General features: G+C 45.8%; 1 protein-coding gene across 2 annotated transcripts in view; it reads right to left on the bottom strand.

The window, feature by feature from the left end:
• DIS3L2 (DIS3 like 3'-5' exoribonuclease 2) overlaps window positions 1-14,503 on the bottom strand; it is an 879,376-nt gene that overhangs the window by 307,114 nt on the left and 557,759 nt on the right. For both annotated transcript variants that reach the window (XM_078666543.1, XM_078666544.1), the window contains 2 exons: window positions 11,070-11,177; window positions 6,801-7,034 (listed from right to left, as the gene is read on the bottom strand). In XM_078666543.1, the coding sequence (XP_078522669.1) occupies window positions 6,801-7,034; window positions 11,070-11,177 (342 nt within the window). The remainder of the gene's footprint in view (window positions 1-6,800; window positions 7,035-11,069; window positions 11,178-14,503) is intronic.

Raw genomic sequence — 14,503 nt, 5'->3', positions numbered from 1 at the left:
TCGTCTTTACTGGCAGGAATTATATTTTAGGAGTGCATGGCCGGGAGAAACAGAATTTAAAAAAACGTAAAGCAGTGCTTGGGGTTGTCAGTACTAATAAGACTTTATTGTTACCCAAAGAGCCCCTTGTTAGCAGCCTCATAATAACAGATTAAGGAAAAACAATAAGATTCTAAAACTGTGCCTTCGCAGTTTGCATGCAGGTCTGTTCACCTCTCCCGGTGCCATATTACAACGATGGCGATTTACGCCCTGCAAGTAATAAAAGGACCTCGGTGCAAAAAGCAGCAATCCACTTGCCTATCTACATAAAATACAAATCTGTCATCTGCATGTTACACCATGTGCTTTGCAGGAGACACATTAATCCTCTAGGCAACCTAATAAGTCAAAACTGTAACTAGACAAAACACACATCTCTCCAGCAAGTGCATTATTCACCCGAGTTATCCTACCATTATTATTATTCCTGGAGATTTACTGGGTACACAAAGCTCTCTGTAGCAAATACCTTCGCCCCATAAGATATTTTGAAATGCTTCCTCTTTGTGACTAATTAAGTAGACCAGATTTACGGTCACCTCTCGCCTTGTTGCCAATTTCATTGTGGTAGAGGGTTAAAATATAAATGTATAAAATGACTGCCAGTCTGCTTTTCGTGACACCGCCCACGTGACCCCACTCCCTTTTGGTTGCCGCGCCTTGAATCCAAAATGTATGGGTTCCCAGAGTAAAGTTTTCCCAATTCCAGCACTGATTAAATGTCCATGCATGAATGAACAGACATTCAGAGTTGTTTGTTTGAACTTTAGACATGTCGGGTGCCAAAAAACAGGATACTGGTGCTGAGCAGAGCCCTCGTGATGCAGCTCCCGACATGCGAAATACAATGTAGTTCCTGGTTTTCTGTCTTTAGGTCTCGCTGAGCCAGCACATGCGCTACTCTGCGAGACATTTAGTAAGCGGCTTTTGAAAGTGCCACCACAGGCTTTTGGTGGCCTCAAGCTTGCATGCGTCATCCGTCACACAACTCCCGCTTCTCCCCCACCACAGATGGTTGCATCGCTCGCCGCGCTTGATCACGATCACTTTCACGGCCGTGTGGCCGTGTCACTATCACGGCCCCGCGGCCAATGCTTGTTGCCTTTGCCACGAATAAATGCTTGAATAGGACACACAGGTTTGCTACACACTGGGGCATCATTCACCAAGGCCCTTTTAACAGGAATTAATAACATTAAAACAACTTGTTTTCATAGGCTGTTTGTTCTTCACAGCAAGCATTGGCATAGCCAATGGATCTTGCCTTTGGGACCTGCTGCATAACTAAATACTTATAAGGTCCCAAAGGCGAGACCTATTGGCTATGCCAATGCTTGTTTTTTTCTTGTAGGCAGTCGAGGGTTGAGCAGCCCAGTGCAGTGGGTTAGAGGGAAGGGGGAGTCTTTCAAAATAGTAAAGGGAATCTTACTGCTAATGGGCAAACATGGACCCAAATGGGTGGGCTAAAAGATATTCGCCACAAAAATGCAAGGTGCACCTAAGTTTCTGAAGAGAGCCTGAGGAAAGACAACCAATCTGTGGGTAACCCTCTTTCTCAACCTATCCTTGGCCTAGAGGTTGGTGTCACGTAGGTGGAGCGCCCGAAACAGGCCCTGCCTTGAACGAGAGCAGCACGTGCTGCCTGCGAGGACCGACAATGCACCCTATGGGTCTGTGGGTGAACAGAGAGTAAACGCTAAGGCCTGTCAGAGAGAGAGAGGTGGACATTATATTGTATTGTATTGTAATTGCATTTGTATTGCGTTTACTACCCCTGACGAGGCGTCAAATTGCTTTTTCGGCGAGTAGCACGCTACTCCGGGACCCATAGGGGACTAGTGTTGAATTAGTATAGTGAAACATGCAGGTACATTTTAAGTGGATGATAGGTTAGTTAGTTATTTGGAAGAATAGCAGAAGGATAGAGGTTTTGAAGAGCTTTTTTTTGGTGAGTAGCACACTACTCTGGAAACCATGGAGCAAAAACGGAAGTGATGATGCTGGGACACAACGCACCCTCCTCGGTGGAAGCCTGGTGGCCAGGCAATCTGGGCCTGCCCCCCTCTCCGAAGGAGCAAATAAAGAGCTTAGGGGTCTGGCTGGACCCAGCTCTGAATTTTTTCGGTGCAAGCCTGGAAGGTAGCCGCAACTTGCTACGCCCTCATTAGGCTACTCAGGAAAATCATTAGACTCCTGCCATTTGAAGCTAGGAGGATACTAGTGCAGGCCTTGATTATGTCTCGTTTAGATGATTCAAATGCGTTATATCTAGGGACCCCGCAGAGTACAATTAAGATACTGCAGATCGTACAGAATTGTGCGGCCCGGATGTTACTCAACATCCCGCATAGGATATCGGCCAGACCAGCACTGCGCCAACTTCATTGGCTGCCAGTGCAACAAAGAGTTGAGTTTAAGGCTCTGATCACTGTTCACAAAGCGGTGAACAAGACAGGACCACTCCTTATCCAACATATGTTTCATCCTTATCTGACCTGCCGGACCCTAAGATCCAATAACAAGAACCTACTTGCAATCCCCAAAACAAAGAGAGTTTGCACGGGAGGCAGACACTTCTCCTTACAGGCCACAAAACTGTGGAATAATCTTCCTGATATCCTCAGATTGGAGGCTAACCATCTCAGATTCAGGAGGATGTTAAAAACTTTCCTGTTTGCCTAAACCTTCTGGGAATGAATGGGTCTTGGAAGCGCTGGGATGCCTTCGGGTAGCCATGCGCTATACAAATATGTAGTCATTCATTCATTCATTCATTCATAAGGATTAGTGTTGAATTAGTACGGTGAAACATGAACGTAATTTGAGCGGTGGATATTTTAATCAGTTATTTGGATTGAGGAGGGTTGGGGAGGGGTAAAAATGGGGAAAAAGTTTACATTTATAAAGCGCTTGAAACCCGGATGGAGTGTTGAAACACTTTATCTGTGAGTGACCGACAGTGGCAGAGAATTGTCGCAGGGCTTCTGTAAGTGGGTCTGTGTGTCTTTCTTGTCCATAAGCCTTGAGGGCACCAAGATCCGCTATTCATCCTTCTGCCACTGAGAACAAACCCCTCCTGTAGCATCCTCAAAAGGGAAATGAAAAAGCTTCTTTTCAAGCACCATTTCCAAACTTGATCTAAAACTCTTCTGAAAATATATCTATCAAACTTTTCTAGTCTGCAGAAGTCTCCTCCATGAGAGGGACTCTGACGAAAGGAATGAATCCCATCGGATAAGGGCGAAAGTCGCACTCACTCCCACATCGTATGGTTTGTACAACCTAAAAAATACCCTCGGGTCTAGCTGGCGCTATATAAAACTCTCAATAAAATAAACACATACAAGGTAAAGCAAACTGCAAGCATGTCAACTCCATTGCACTCTCTGCCTCTTTACTATCTGAAAACCAGATATAACTTTTCACACAGTTAATTTTTACCAATTTATCCTCCCAGTTAATAATGATTGTTCATGTATGCTACCCAGGTGAACTTGGAACCTATGTCAAGTTCTGGGTCACGACCCCACGAATGCTGCTGAAGAGCTGGAAAGTACATAAGACGTGACACCTGGGGGTCACGACCCCACAAATGCTGCTGAAGAGGAGCTGGAAAGTGCACAAGATGTGACACCTGAGGTCACGACCCCACAAATACTGCTGAAGAGGAGCTGGAAAGTACACAGGGTGCGACACCTGGGGTCATGACCTCGACAAATACTGCTGAACAGTAGCTGAAAAGCACACAGGGTGTGACACCTGGGGGTCACGACCCCACAAATACTGCTAGCGAGTGGCTACAAAGTTCACAGGGTGTGACACCTGGGGCATGACCCCACAAATGCTGCCTGAAGAGCAGCTGGAAAGAATACAGTACACAAATCAAACATAAAAATAAGGGCCATGGGGCAGAAGTCAAAAATAAAAAAAAAAGGGCCATGGGATGCAAGTCAAAAATAAAAATAAGGGGCATGGAGCTCAAGTCAGAAATAAAAATAAGTGGGCATGGGGTATTTTTGTCTAAGCAAAACACAATAAAATCACAGAATGGCCTCACAGGCGGAGATATCACAGTTCTAGCATATCCATCACTTTGATGGGAATTTTACGTTCACAGCTCATATACATCTTTGCTCTATATGAATAAATCTATGCATATAATGTATGCCATTACAGGTAAACCATACATTCATGTTCCTTTACTTGTCCTTTGTTCATGCAAAGCAGCAAACAATTTACACAATGCATGCGTCATGACATATAAAGAATGAATGCGTTGAGAAACACTTCATTTGCACGTGATGAAATAATAAGCAAATGTATACACCTGCCATGCAATTGAACATAGTAGCAGAGAGGTTTCTTTATGAAGCCATGCACTCTTGAGCTGATAACATGCTAGCTACAAAGCCTGTCCAAGCATTCTACTGAGAGGGCCTACCCCAGGATGCTAGCTAGAGGGTGTCTCCAACTGTGCCAGCTAGAGAGCATCCCCAGCTATGCAAGTTCAAGGGACTGTCCTAGGATGTTAGCTTAGAGCATGTCTCCCAGTATGCTAGCTAAAGAGCATCTCCAAGTGTGCAAGTTCGAGGGACTGTCCCAGGATGCTAGCTAGAAAATATATCCCAGTATGCTAGCTAAAGAGCATCTGCAAGTATGCAAGTTCGAGGGACTGTCCCAGGATGCTAACTAGAAGGTATATCCTAGTATGCTAGCTAATGAGCATCTGCAAGTATGCTAGCTGGAGGGACTGATCCAGGACGCTAGCTAGAAGGTATACCCCAGTATGCTAGCCAAAGAGCATCTCCAAGTGTGCTAGCTCGAGGGACTGATCCAGGACGCTAGCTAGAAGGTATATCCTAGTATGCTAGCTAAAGAGCATCTGCAAGTATGCAAGTTCGAGGGACTGTCCCAGGATGCTAACTAGAAGGTATATCCTAGTATGCTAGCTAATGAGCATCTGCAAGTATGCTAGCTGGAGGGACTGATCCAGGACGCTAGCTAGAAGGTATACCCCAGTATGCTAGCCAAAGAGCATCTCCAAGTGTGCTAGCTCGAGGGACTGATCCAGGACGCTAGCTAGAAGGTATATCCTAGTATGCTAGCTAAAGAGCATCTGCAAGTATGCTAGTTCAAGGGACTGTTCCAGGATGCTAGCTAGAAGGTATATCCCAGTATGTTAGCTAATGAGCATCTGCAAGTATGCTAGCTGGAGGGACTGATCCAGGACGCTAGCTAGAAGGTATACCCCAGTATGCTAGCTAATGAGCATGTGCAAGTATGCTAGCTGGAGGGACTGATCCAGGACGCTAGCTAGAAGGTATACCCCAGTATGCTAGCTAATGAGCATGTGCAAGTATGCTAGCTGGAGGGACTGTTCCAGGACGCTAGCTAGAAGGTATATCCCAGTATGCTAGCTAAAGAGCATCTCCAAAGTTAGAAGGTATATCCCAGTATGCTAGCTAAAGAGCATCTCCAAAGTTAGAAGGTATATCCCAGTATGCTAGCTAATGTACATCTGCAAGTATGCTAGCTGGAGGGACGGTTCCAGGAAGCTAGCTAGAAGGTATATCCCAGTATGCTAGCTAAAGAGCATCTCCAAAGTTAGAAGATATATCCCAGTATGCTAGCTAAAGAGCATATCCAAGTATGTTAGTAGAGGGACTGTCGTAGGATGCTAGCTAGAAGATATATCCCAGTATGCTAGCTAAAGAGCTTCTCCAAGTATGCTAGCTCGAGGGAGTGTTCCAGGATGCTAGCTAGAAAGTATATTCTCAGTATGCTAGCTAAAGAGCATCTCCAAGTATGCTACATAGAGAGCATCTCCCAGCATTGTAGCTAGAGGGCATATTTCATTAAGACAGCTGGAGAGGCTTGTCGCAGGATGCTACCTGGAGGTCCGCAATCCAGTATCCGAGCCAGAGGGCAGACCCCAGGATGTTAGATAGAGGAAATATCCTACTATCTAGTTTGACAGTGCATCCTAGCTAGAAGGTGCATCCAACGAAAAGCCAAATCCCTGCTGCTAGCTAGAGATTTTAGCCTAGAACGAGCGTCCCAGTATAGTACCTGGTGGGTGTAGTCCTTTTCGCTAGCTAGAGAGAATATAGCTGGTTACATCGCATGCATTTACAGCGCATGCGATTACAACGGGGACGTTAAACTACCGCGTTGTTACATCACAGTACCATTACAACGCAAGTCGTTACAACGACTTGCTCTAGGGGTTGCGCTGGATTTAGGAATAGTATAATTTACTATTCCAACTCCAGAGTGTGCAACAGTAGGAAAGGTGTGGGAATAGTAAATTATACTATTCCTTAGTCTGGAGCGCCCCCTAGAGCAAGTCGTTGTAACGACTTGCGTTGTAATGGTACTGCGATGTAACAACACGGTCGTTCTAACGACCACGTTGTAACGCATGCGATGTGATGGCTGTTTCCCACTAGAGAACATAACCTAGCCTGTTAGCTAAACTGCCTACCTTATATGCTAGGTAAAGGTATATCGTAGCTTGCTGGATAAATGAAGTATCGCAACAGGCTGGATAGAGGGTGAATCCTAGGGCAGCAAGTAGTGAGTTATCTTAGTATGCTAGTTTGAGTGTGCAGAGTGCTAATTACAAGCCACGACTGTAGGTTTTAAGAGCTGTGCAACCCAGTCGTTAGTCAGGGTTGTCCATAGTTTTAAGAGCTGTGCAACCCAGTCGTTAGTCAGGGTTGTCCATAGAAGACAGACCCAGTGGGTTTGGTTATTACCTGGTCCAACCGTAAGGCACCTCCATCGAAGCGCTGTTTGCGCAGGTTCTTGGCAATGCTGTGCAGGTTCAAGACGGCCTGGTGGATCTCGTCGATGGGGTGATGTGGAGCAAGCGGGGGCAGCTCCTCCTGGCTGAACAGCTTATCCGGGCTTTCAATCATGCTTTGGGCATGATCATAGCTCAGCTTAACACAGGAGCAGATGATGCTTCTGCCAAACCACTCTTGGAGGATCTGAAAGAGAAAACGTCCATTACAGTAGCAGTAGGAGGCGCTCTGCTCATAAGATACCCAAGGGGCTTGGCATTCCTGGTTTAAACTTCCTAAACCTTCATTGATTCTAGATCACTTTCCCCAAAACATTACCAGGAAATCATCTATTAATTGATGATCAGACGGTGAAACATTTCACAGAACATTAAGCACAAATGAATACCCATCCTAACATGTCTGCTAACTTTATATTATCTTTTGATGGTCTTTTTACCCATTATTACTTAGGGGCATATGTATCAAATACTGTATTTGCGATTCTCAAATAGCGATTTTTAGAGAATAGCTATTTGAGAATCGCAAAATGCAATGTATGTAGGGTTTGCTAAACATTTTGCAAATCCTACATGTTCCTTATTAGCGATTCACAAATTGAGATTTGCAAATAAGGAATTCCTTCCCATTCATTCCTATGAGCTAGGAGGCCCATAGGAATGAATGGGAAGACATTCTCAATTTGCGATTCACTATTAGAGAATCGCAAATTGAGAATACAATTTCAAGGGTGCCAGGGTGTCAAAAGGACACCCTGTTGCACCCCTGAAATATGTATATGTGCACATGTGGCGCACATACATGCCCTAAGGGCATGTATGTGCGCCACATGGCAGTTTGAAAAATGCAAAAAAGTGTATTTTTGCAAGAAATCGCACATTACCACCAACTTGAAGTTGGTGAAACTTTGCCATTAGTTAAGGAGAAATCGCACAACTTGGGTGCTTTTTACATCGCATTTAAAGAATCGCAATTTGCGATTCCTGAAATGCATTCACAAAACAGGGAATCGCAAATTTAGCGATTCCCTATTTTGCAAGGGCCTTTTTGGGATGATACATCCCAAAAGGCTTTTTCCCGTTCGCAAACGGGACGATTCTGAGAATCGTCCCGTTTGCGAACGGGAAGTGGGCTTCATACATATGCCCCAAGGTTTTGGGAAAGTTCGATATGCGAGTCGATGACTCTTGACTTCATCTACTCAGGTAGTCATGAGCCCCCCCCAAACATGGGGGACACATATCTCATCTAATAACTCTCCTTCACTTCTTACATCTTGACTTACTACCCGCGGCCCCCAGCCTGGACCTCCCTCATATCCCCTTTGTCGCCAAAGGTCCAGCTTTAGCAGTGAGATGAGCTCTCTGAAGGCGTGCACCACTGGAGAGACCTTACAGCAGATACCTCTCTACGGAGAATTACATACGAGGTGCTTGTCCACCTTGCAGCAAGAGATTGATCCAGCTTCATTCTATTCTATGTGGCATTAATAAAATGCAGATCTATCCAAAGCCATCCCAGCGCTGTTAGTGAGATAGACTGGACCACATGCTCTAAAAGGGTCTGACTTCTTAAAGGCAGGTTTTTAAGAGTTTGCAAAAATTCTGTTCATTTTCGGTTGTCCGCAAAGTGTGAGGGAGGGCACTTCAAAGTTTGGCTATGTAGTAGCTGAAGGATCTTCCCCCACTTCTTGCCTTTTTAATGATGGGGACTGCTACCTGTCTCACGACAGGATCGAAGGGCGAAGGGTTCTCCTAGGAATATAGTAGGAGAGCAACAGTCATAGGATGGGAGGTCCTTTACCCGACAGTGGCCTGTGGGCTATACAGAGGGCTTTGAATTTGAGCCTCTGCTCAATTGGAGGCCAATGAAGAGAGGCCAGAACCTACCGGGCTGAGTTATACCTGGGGATGTCTTCTTTGGCAGTTATATTACCAATCCCCAGTATGATGTATTTTCTTAAAACTACAGTGTGTGACTACAAGGCCTCACCCTCAAGCCCCCCGTTGGGAGCTGGTAAATGTAAATGTAAATGTGTGTATACTTGTAAAGCGCACTCTCACCTGAAAGGTATCTTGGCGCTGTATACCGCTGTGGAACCCTTCCTGGCTTTCCCTGTGAGATGCCCCCTTACTGGGCACCTCCAAGGTGAGGCCAGGCATCCTAGCGCTGTTGGGGCCGTTGTGGAGATTAAGCAAGCTATTGCCCAGAGCTGCAGAGTGGGACCCATGATTAGAGTAGGCACCGAGGCGAGAATTATCGAGTCCGTGGACATTGAGCCCAAGACCCTGCCGCGTCAGGAATTGAACCCTGGTCCCGGGCCAGACCTCTGCCTCAGTGTCTGCCGCTCTAATCGGTGAGCTACACTTCTCCACTGCTCCAGAGCTGGTGCTCTGTGAAATTGGGTTGAGTGCCCCCAAAAAATAAACGCCAGTGAAAATATATATATATATAATACTAAGAGTGTACGGTGTGTATGTGTGACACTGTGTAGCAACACTAATTGCGAATGGCATGAATGTATGCATGTATGTTCATCCCATAGTCCATATGGTTTTTGAACAACCGTGGTGTGTTTCACTGGTATTAAATTCGTTTTTTGACAGTTCACTGTCCTTTTCTGGTGTTCCCCACACAGTACCAGGCCCCTCCAAAGCACATTCTTAAGGGGGACAACATCATGAAGCTTCATGGCGGCAACATGCCTCCCTCTGGCTTTACCACACATATGTTACAAAGTGTGTTTTCATATGTCTTTTGTCCTTTTTCTCGTTTTCTTTTCTAGGTAATTCCTCATAGAAAACAGGGGCAAGTATTAGACTTGTTCCAAAAAATTCTGTAGTGTGATGCATGTAAATTGCATGCCCACTTTGCACTCACGTTTTTGGGGGAAGTGACTTCTTCGCATCCCACCCTGACGAAAGGCCAGGACCGTCAGTAGGCCAATAGCAAGGGCTGAAACATGCTGGTGTCTTGTTTAGGGTCATAGGACCATCACATCCTCCCACCCTACAATAGTATTTTTTAACCTTCCCTCCCACTGCATTAATAAAGGATACTTTAGGAGTGGGGAAGGAATTTTGTCTTTAACGTTACGCCCCCATACACAATATTTTCATAAGTGCTACCTGAAATATGGTTGAGCCCACCCAGACCTTTAGGAGTTGGGGTAAGCCCGATGATGAAGCAGGTCACTATTAGAGTGAGTGAGGGCTATAATGAGAAACGGAGCTCTCTCTCTTCCAATCCTTAAATTGGGGGGTGTTACTAGCCTAGGGTTGTTTGACCTCATACGGTGCCCTTTCATTTGGAACCCCCCCTCCTCTAGTTGTCTCTCTCTCTCCCCCTTTTTCTCTGTAAGGAACCATCCTGGTTCTAGAAGGGATACTTTGTCATTGTTGTGAGTTATGGTACTAAGCAAGTACCAATTGTTTTCATTATCTGTACCTACATCTTTAAGGGTACATCTTTGTATTGTTTCATTCACAGAGTACTGAACAGAGACGATTAGGGTACCAGAAATGGTCATGAAAAATAGTCACCGACCCCTTCTGGGCACCATAGGCAAGAAACATGTTGACCACACTCTAGAACTGAGGTACCATTAGTATCCCACAAGTTCCTATCCGGTCTGTTTTTAACCTTAACATAGGCAACCATTCAGAATACAATTGTTGTTGACGTTCCATAGTTAATTTAAATCTGATCACTATCCCAACCCGATTAATACCCTTCTACCAAGCTAGGGAAGGGCAAATATAATTTTGTCTGATCAGATTTGGAGATAAAATATCTAAATATCTCTGGCAAAGAGACCCCATGAAGGGCCCATTGGGTACTCCGGCGCCCACCCCACACGGACCATGGTCCAATGAGGATGCATGCCACTTCGATGGGTGGGAGTCTGCGCACTCTGAAAAGGATACGCCCATTGACCAGAATAAGTCAGTCTACTACCAGATTTAGTTAAGTTGGACTTGTGGAACAGCACACAATTTTTAATACCAATTCTGAGCAGGGAGGACATGTGCCGAACTGCCAAATACTTCTCAAACCGCCTCATAATGCACTACTATGAATACTTCTTCCGAACTGGACGGTTCTTCAATGCGACGAGTGCTAGTTGTGTGTTTATGGATCAAGTATCTTTAATCTCACACAAACCCCTCAACTTCATGGGGCGAATGGTGAGAAAGACCAGGACAACATTTGAAGCTTTACCTTTCCTTCTGGAGATAACTTCCAAATCACAGAAAAAGTCAGGCGGTCCGCCATGGGATTGAGACTGCACAGCTCCTCGCATAGCAGCCTGGGCAGCATCGGGATCACCTGAGGGAACAGAAGAGACGCGTCATGAGAAGAGGAGCAGAGACATGTCCTGTCCAGCGCTGGGACTGTAAAATGGACACAAGGCGGTGAGGCATTCAAGCTAAGGGAAAAGACTAAACAGAAACGTTTATTAGTAATAGGACACATGGCGCTTAGGCACCATTTATCAAGACATTTCACCCCAGATGGAGGCTGACATTGTGGGTATGCAAAAGATATAAACATGAAGGCTTTGAGAGCTAACACCGATTTTAACTAGTAGTACTGTCAACATTGTAGAACTAGAAGCCTGATCTTCTGAAACAACATTTAAGGCAGAAGAACATCAGTGGGTCTCATGGACATTACACTAATAATGATATTCGATGTATGAAAAAGTTAGGGGCTCATTACGATGGTGGACGGACTGGCTTCGTCCGCCATGATGGTGGAAACCGGGAAAATCCGCCATGTATGCGGCGGTCCCGCATACCCTATTATGATGGGACCGCCACCTCTGCGGTCCTGTTCGGCACCATTAACATTGCGGCGGTGGCTACTGACAGCAGCACCTCCACGATGTCAAAATTAGCATGTTGTGCATTTCATGGCACTACGTGGCAGGCACTACACTGTGCCTGCCACTTGGTGCAGTGAAATGTCAGGGGGTATCATGGGTACCCCCCAGTGCACCCTCACCTCCCCCAACACAACGGGGGGCCCGCAACAGGCCCCCAAAATCAAACTCTGCCTGCCGCGGAAAGGCTGGCTGGGGACCTCATCATAATTTTGGAGACTGTGCTTGCTAGGCACCGCCATTATTTTGTGGATGCAGACAGCTCTGCTGGGCAATCGTAACGTAACGATTGTCTGTGGCGGTTCCGTGGCAGACAGGCTTTGCCTCAGTCGTGGTCGCGGTCTGAATCCCACCGCCATTGTACAATGGCGGTGGGAGAATCGCAGTCCGCAGGGCCGGCGGACCTCACCGTCGGCCTGGCAGCGGCGGCCCTTCAGCCATCATAATGAGCCCCTTAGTTCCCAGTAACCACAATTCTGTTGCAAAGGCAGAGGCGGATCCTCCGCTAAGGAAACATAAAATGATAATAACTTTATAATCATTTTATTTTTACTATAATGACTGGAGCTCGGTTATGGCGGGTAGGGCTGGGCTAGTTTTAGAGGGAGAAGTGGATGGTGCAGCTAAAAGCGGATGGCGGTTTGGCCGCCCGTCTTAGGAATAACAAACCGTCATGCGCACTTAGCATGTCCTCCACCGGGCTGTAAGCACAGCCTGGGTGGAGAACATGCACATGCTCCTATTGCCTGTATGAGCGCCCAAGCACGGCGCTCAGACCAACCAGGACACTGCTGCCATGGTGACAGCAGCATTGTGATTGGCTAGGGGAGTCTGGAAGCTTGGGTGCTACCGGGATCGAGGTAGAGCAGAGGATGGAGGAGAGGCGGCGACCAGCGACAAGAAGGTAAGTCGTCTTTTTTTCTTGTATCCCCCGCCCCGCCACCCACTGTTTCCTGGCAGCCGCCACTGAGCAAAGGCATCATTCACAGATGGCAAGAATAGTCTCTCTGAGTGAGGTGGACGGGCTTAAGATGCACACCTGGGAACCACCTTCAGATTCTTTAGCACCAGTGTGCCCATATTTCCATATTAATGCTCCATAAAGGAGTAGGAGAAAAGCACAAACCAAAGATGCCAAAATATAGTTGCAGGCAATTTTCTTCTCCCGCATCTCATATTTCATAGACGGACATAAATTCATTCTCATTAGGACAATTTTAAGTAACAACCATTGGCAAAGCCAACAGATTTCGCCTACTGGTATTGTCAAAGTGTTTTTTAAAGATGTTGCATAGCAACGTTGACCGTGTCATGGCGCATTTTATGGCACTTTTTTTTCTTTACTTTAAGCCCATGCTGCTGTACAAGATCTTTAACAAATATTGACAACGCCAATAGGTCCCACACAAGTGAAACTTTTTGACTTTGCCAATGTAACTAGATTAATACACTTGAGATTTGACCCTACTTATGGTGGCGACATACACTGGGCGCCCCCTTGACCAGTTGCCCTTGGCAACTCTCAATAGAACTGGCTATTTGGACCCAAACTAGTGTGGCCGAGGCGTGAAGCTCCAGCAGTCTCCAGAGCTTCGTAGCATGACAGCCTCATGAGCTGACTTTTCTTTCAATGATCTTAGTCCTGCTCGGCAGGAATGCCCTCAGCGATTTACACAGCTTTCAGGGAGAGCCTGGAGTGTAGATGTGTGCTGGACAGTGTATCTGACCCTGAAAACTGGCACGGTAATTGGGCACGGGATGATGAGACCTCTAACTTCAGCAAAAGTGCATCCTATTTGCACCCCGAGGGATATTAGCATAAACACGGTCAAAATTCATTCCTAACCCTGATTGCAGCGCTTAGAAAACTCTTTAAAGGGCGCGTCATTTTTCGACAGAGATAAAAAAAAAAGTCTACATTTAAAAGCCTGTTAGATGCTGGTTTAGCGCCTCATTTTACACCGGTAAGACGGAATACACCCATAAGAGTGCCATGCTGTAGTTATTTGTCCATTTTGCTTTCACGTGAAGTAAAAAACTGAAATGCATGGTGTGTTTCCTTGCTGAATGTTTATAAAAAGGCTGACATGAATTTTAAAAAAGCACCCCGGAAAGCATGCGGCCAGTGGAAGGACACTGGTCGCCAGCCGGAAACGGTACTTGGGCCAAACTCCAGAAAACAGCCAAGGAAAGAGTAAGTGAAACCTGATGAAGTGACGATGCTGACCAGTGAGAAGCAAGAAAATAAGAGTGACGGCAAAAACAACGAATGGTAAGTAATGAGCAGGCTGTTATCACCTTTTAAGATTTTCTTTTTATAATTACAAGAGATTTTGCAAGTGTTGTGCAGCCGAAACCTAAAAATGGAAGTAAGCTAAAGCTTCCCCCCCGGCACCCTTATTTAAAGCGGTCCCACAACACCACTTGTGCCTCTATCGACTGTCTTCTTGGGTTCACATTTAGGCAATAGGGTTTGGAGAAAGTATAAATCTTTTTCTGTGGGCTCACTCTACAAATGTCCTGAAGAGTCATGGATGCGGCTACCGGTGCCATTGCAAGTGCCCTTACTCAATTTATGAAGATTTACTGGCACAGATGGGACACAACATGTTCTACCTGGTTATGACCTCCTTAGAAAATGGTAGACCTTTGTTAGACTACTAAACGACGCACATTGTTCCTACATCTTGTGGATCTCCTTGGCCCCTTATGAACTATTTTAGCATCTTCTTGGTTCCAACAGCATATATACTCTTTTCCTACTGTTGCT

This window comes from Lissotriton helveticus, chromosome 11 (assembly GCF_964261635.1).
Source record: "Lissotriton helveticus chromosome 11, aLisHel1.1, whole genome shotgun sequence".
Taxonomy (NCBI): domain Eukaryota; kingdom Metazoa; phylum Chordata; class Amphibia; order Caudata; family Salamandridae; genus Lissotriton; species Lissotriton helveticus.
This window is presented reverse-complemented; position numbering and strand designations above follow the sequence as displayed.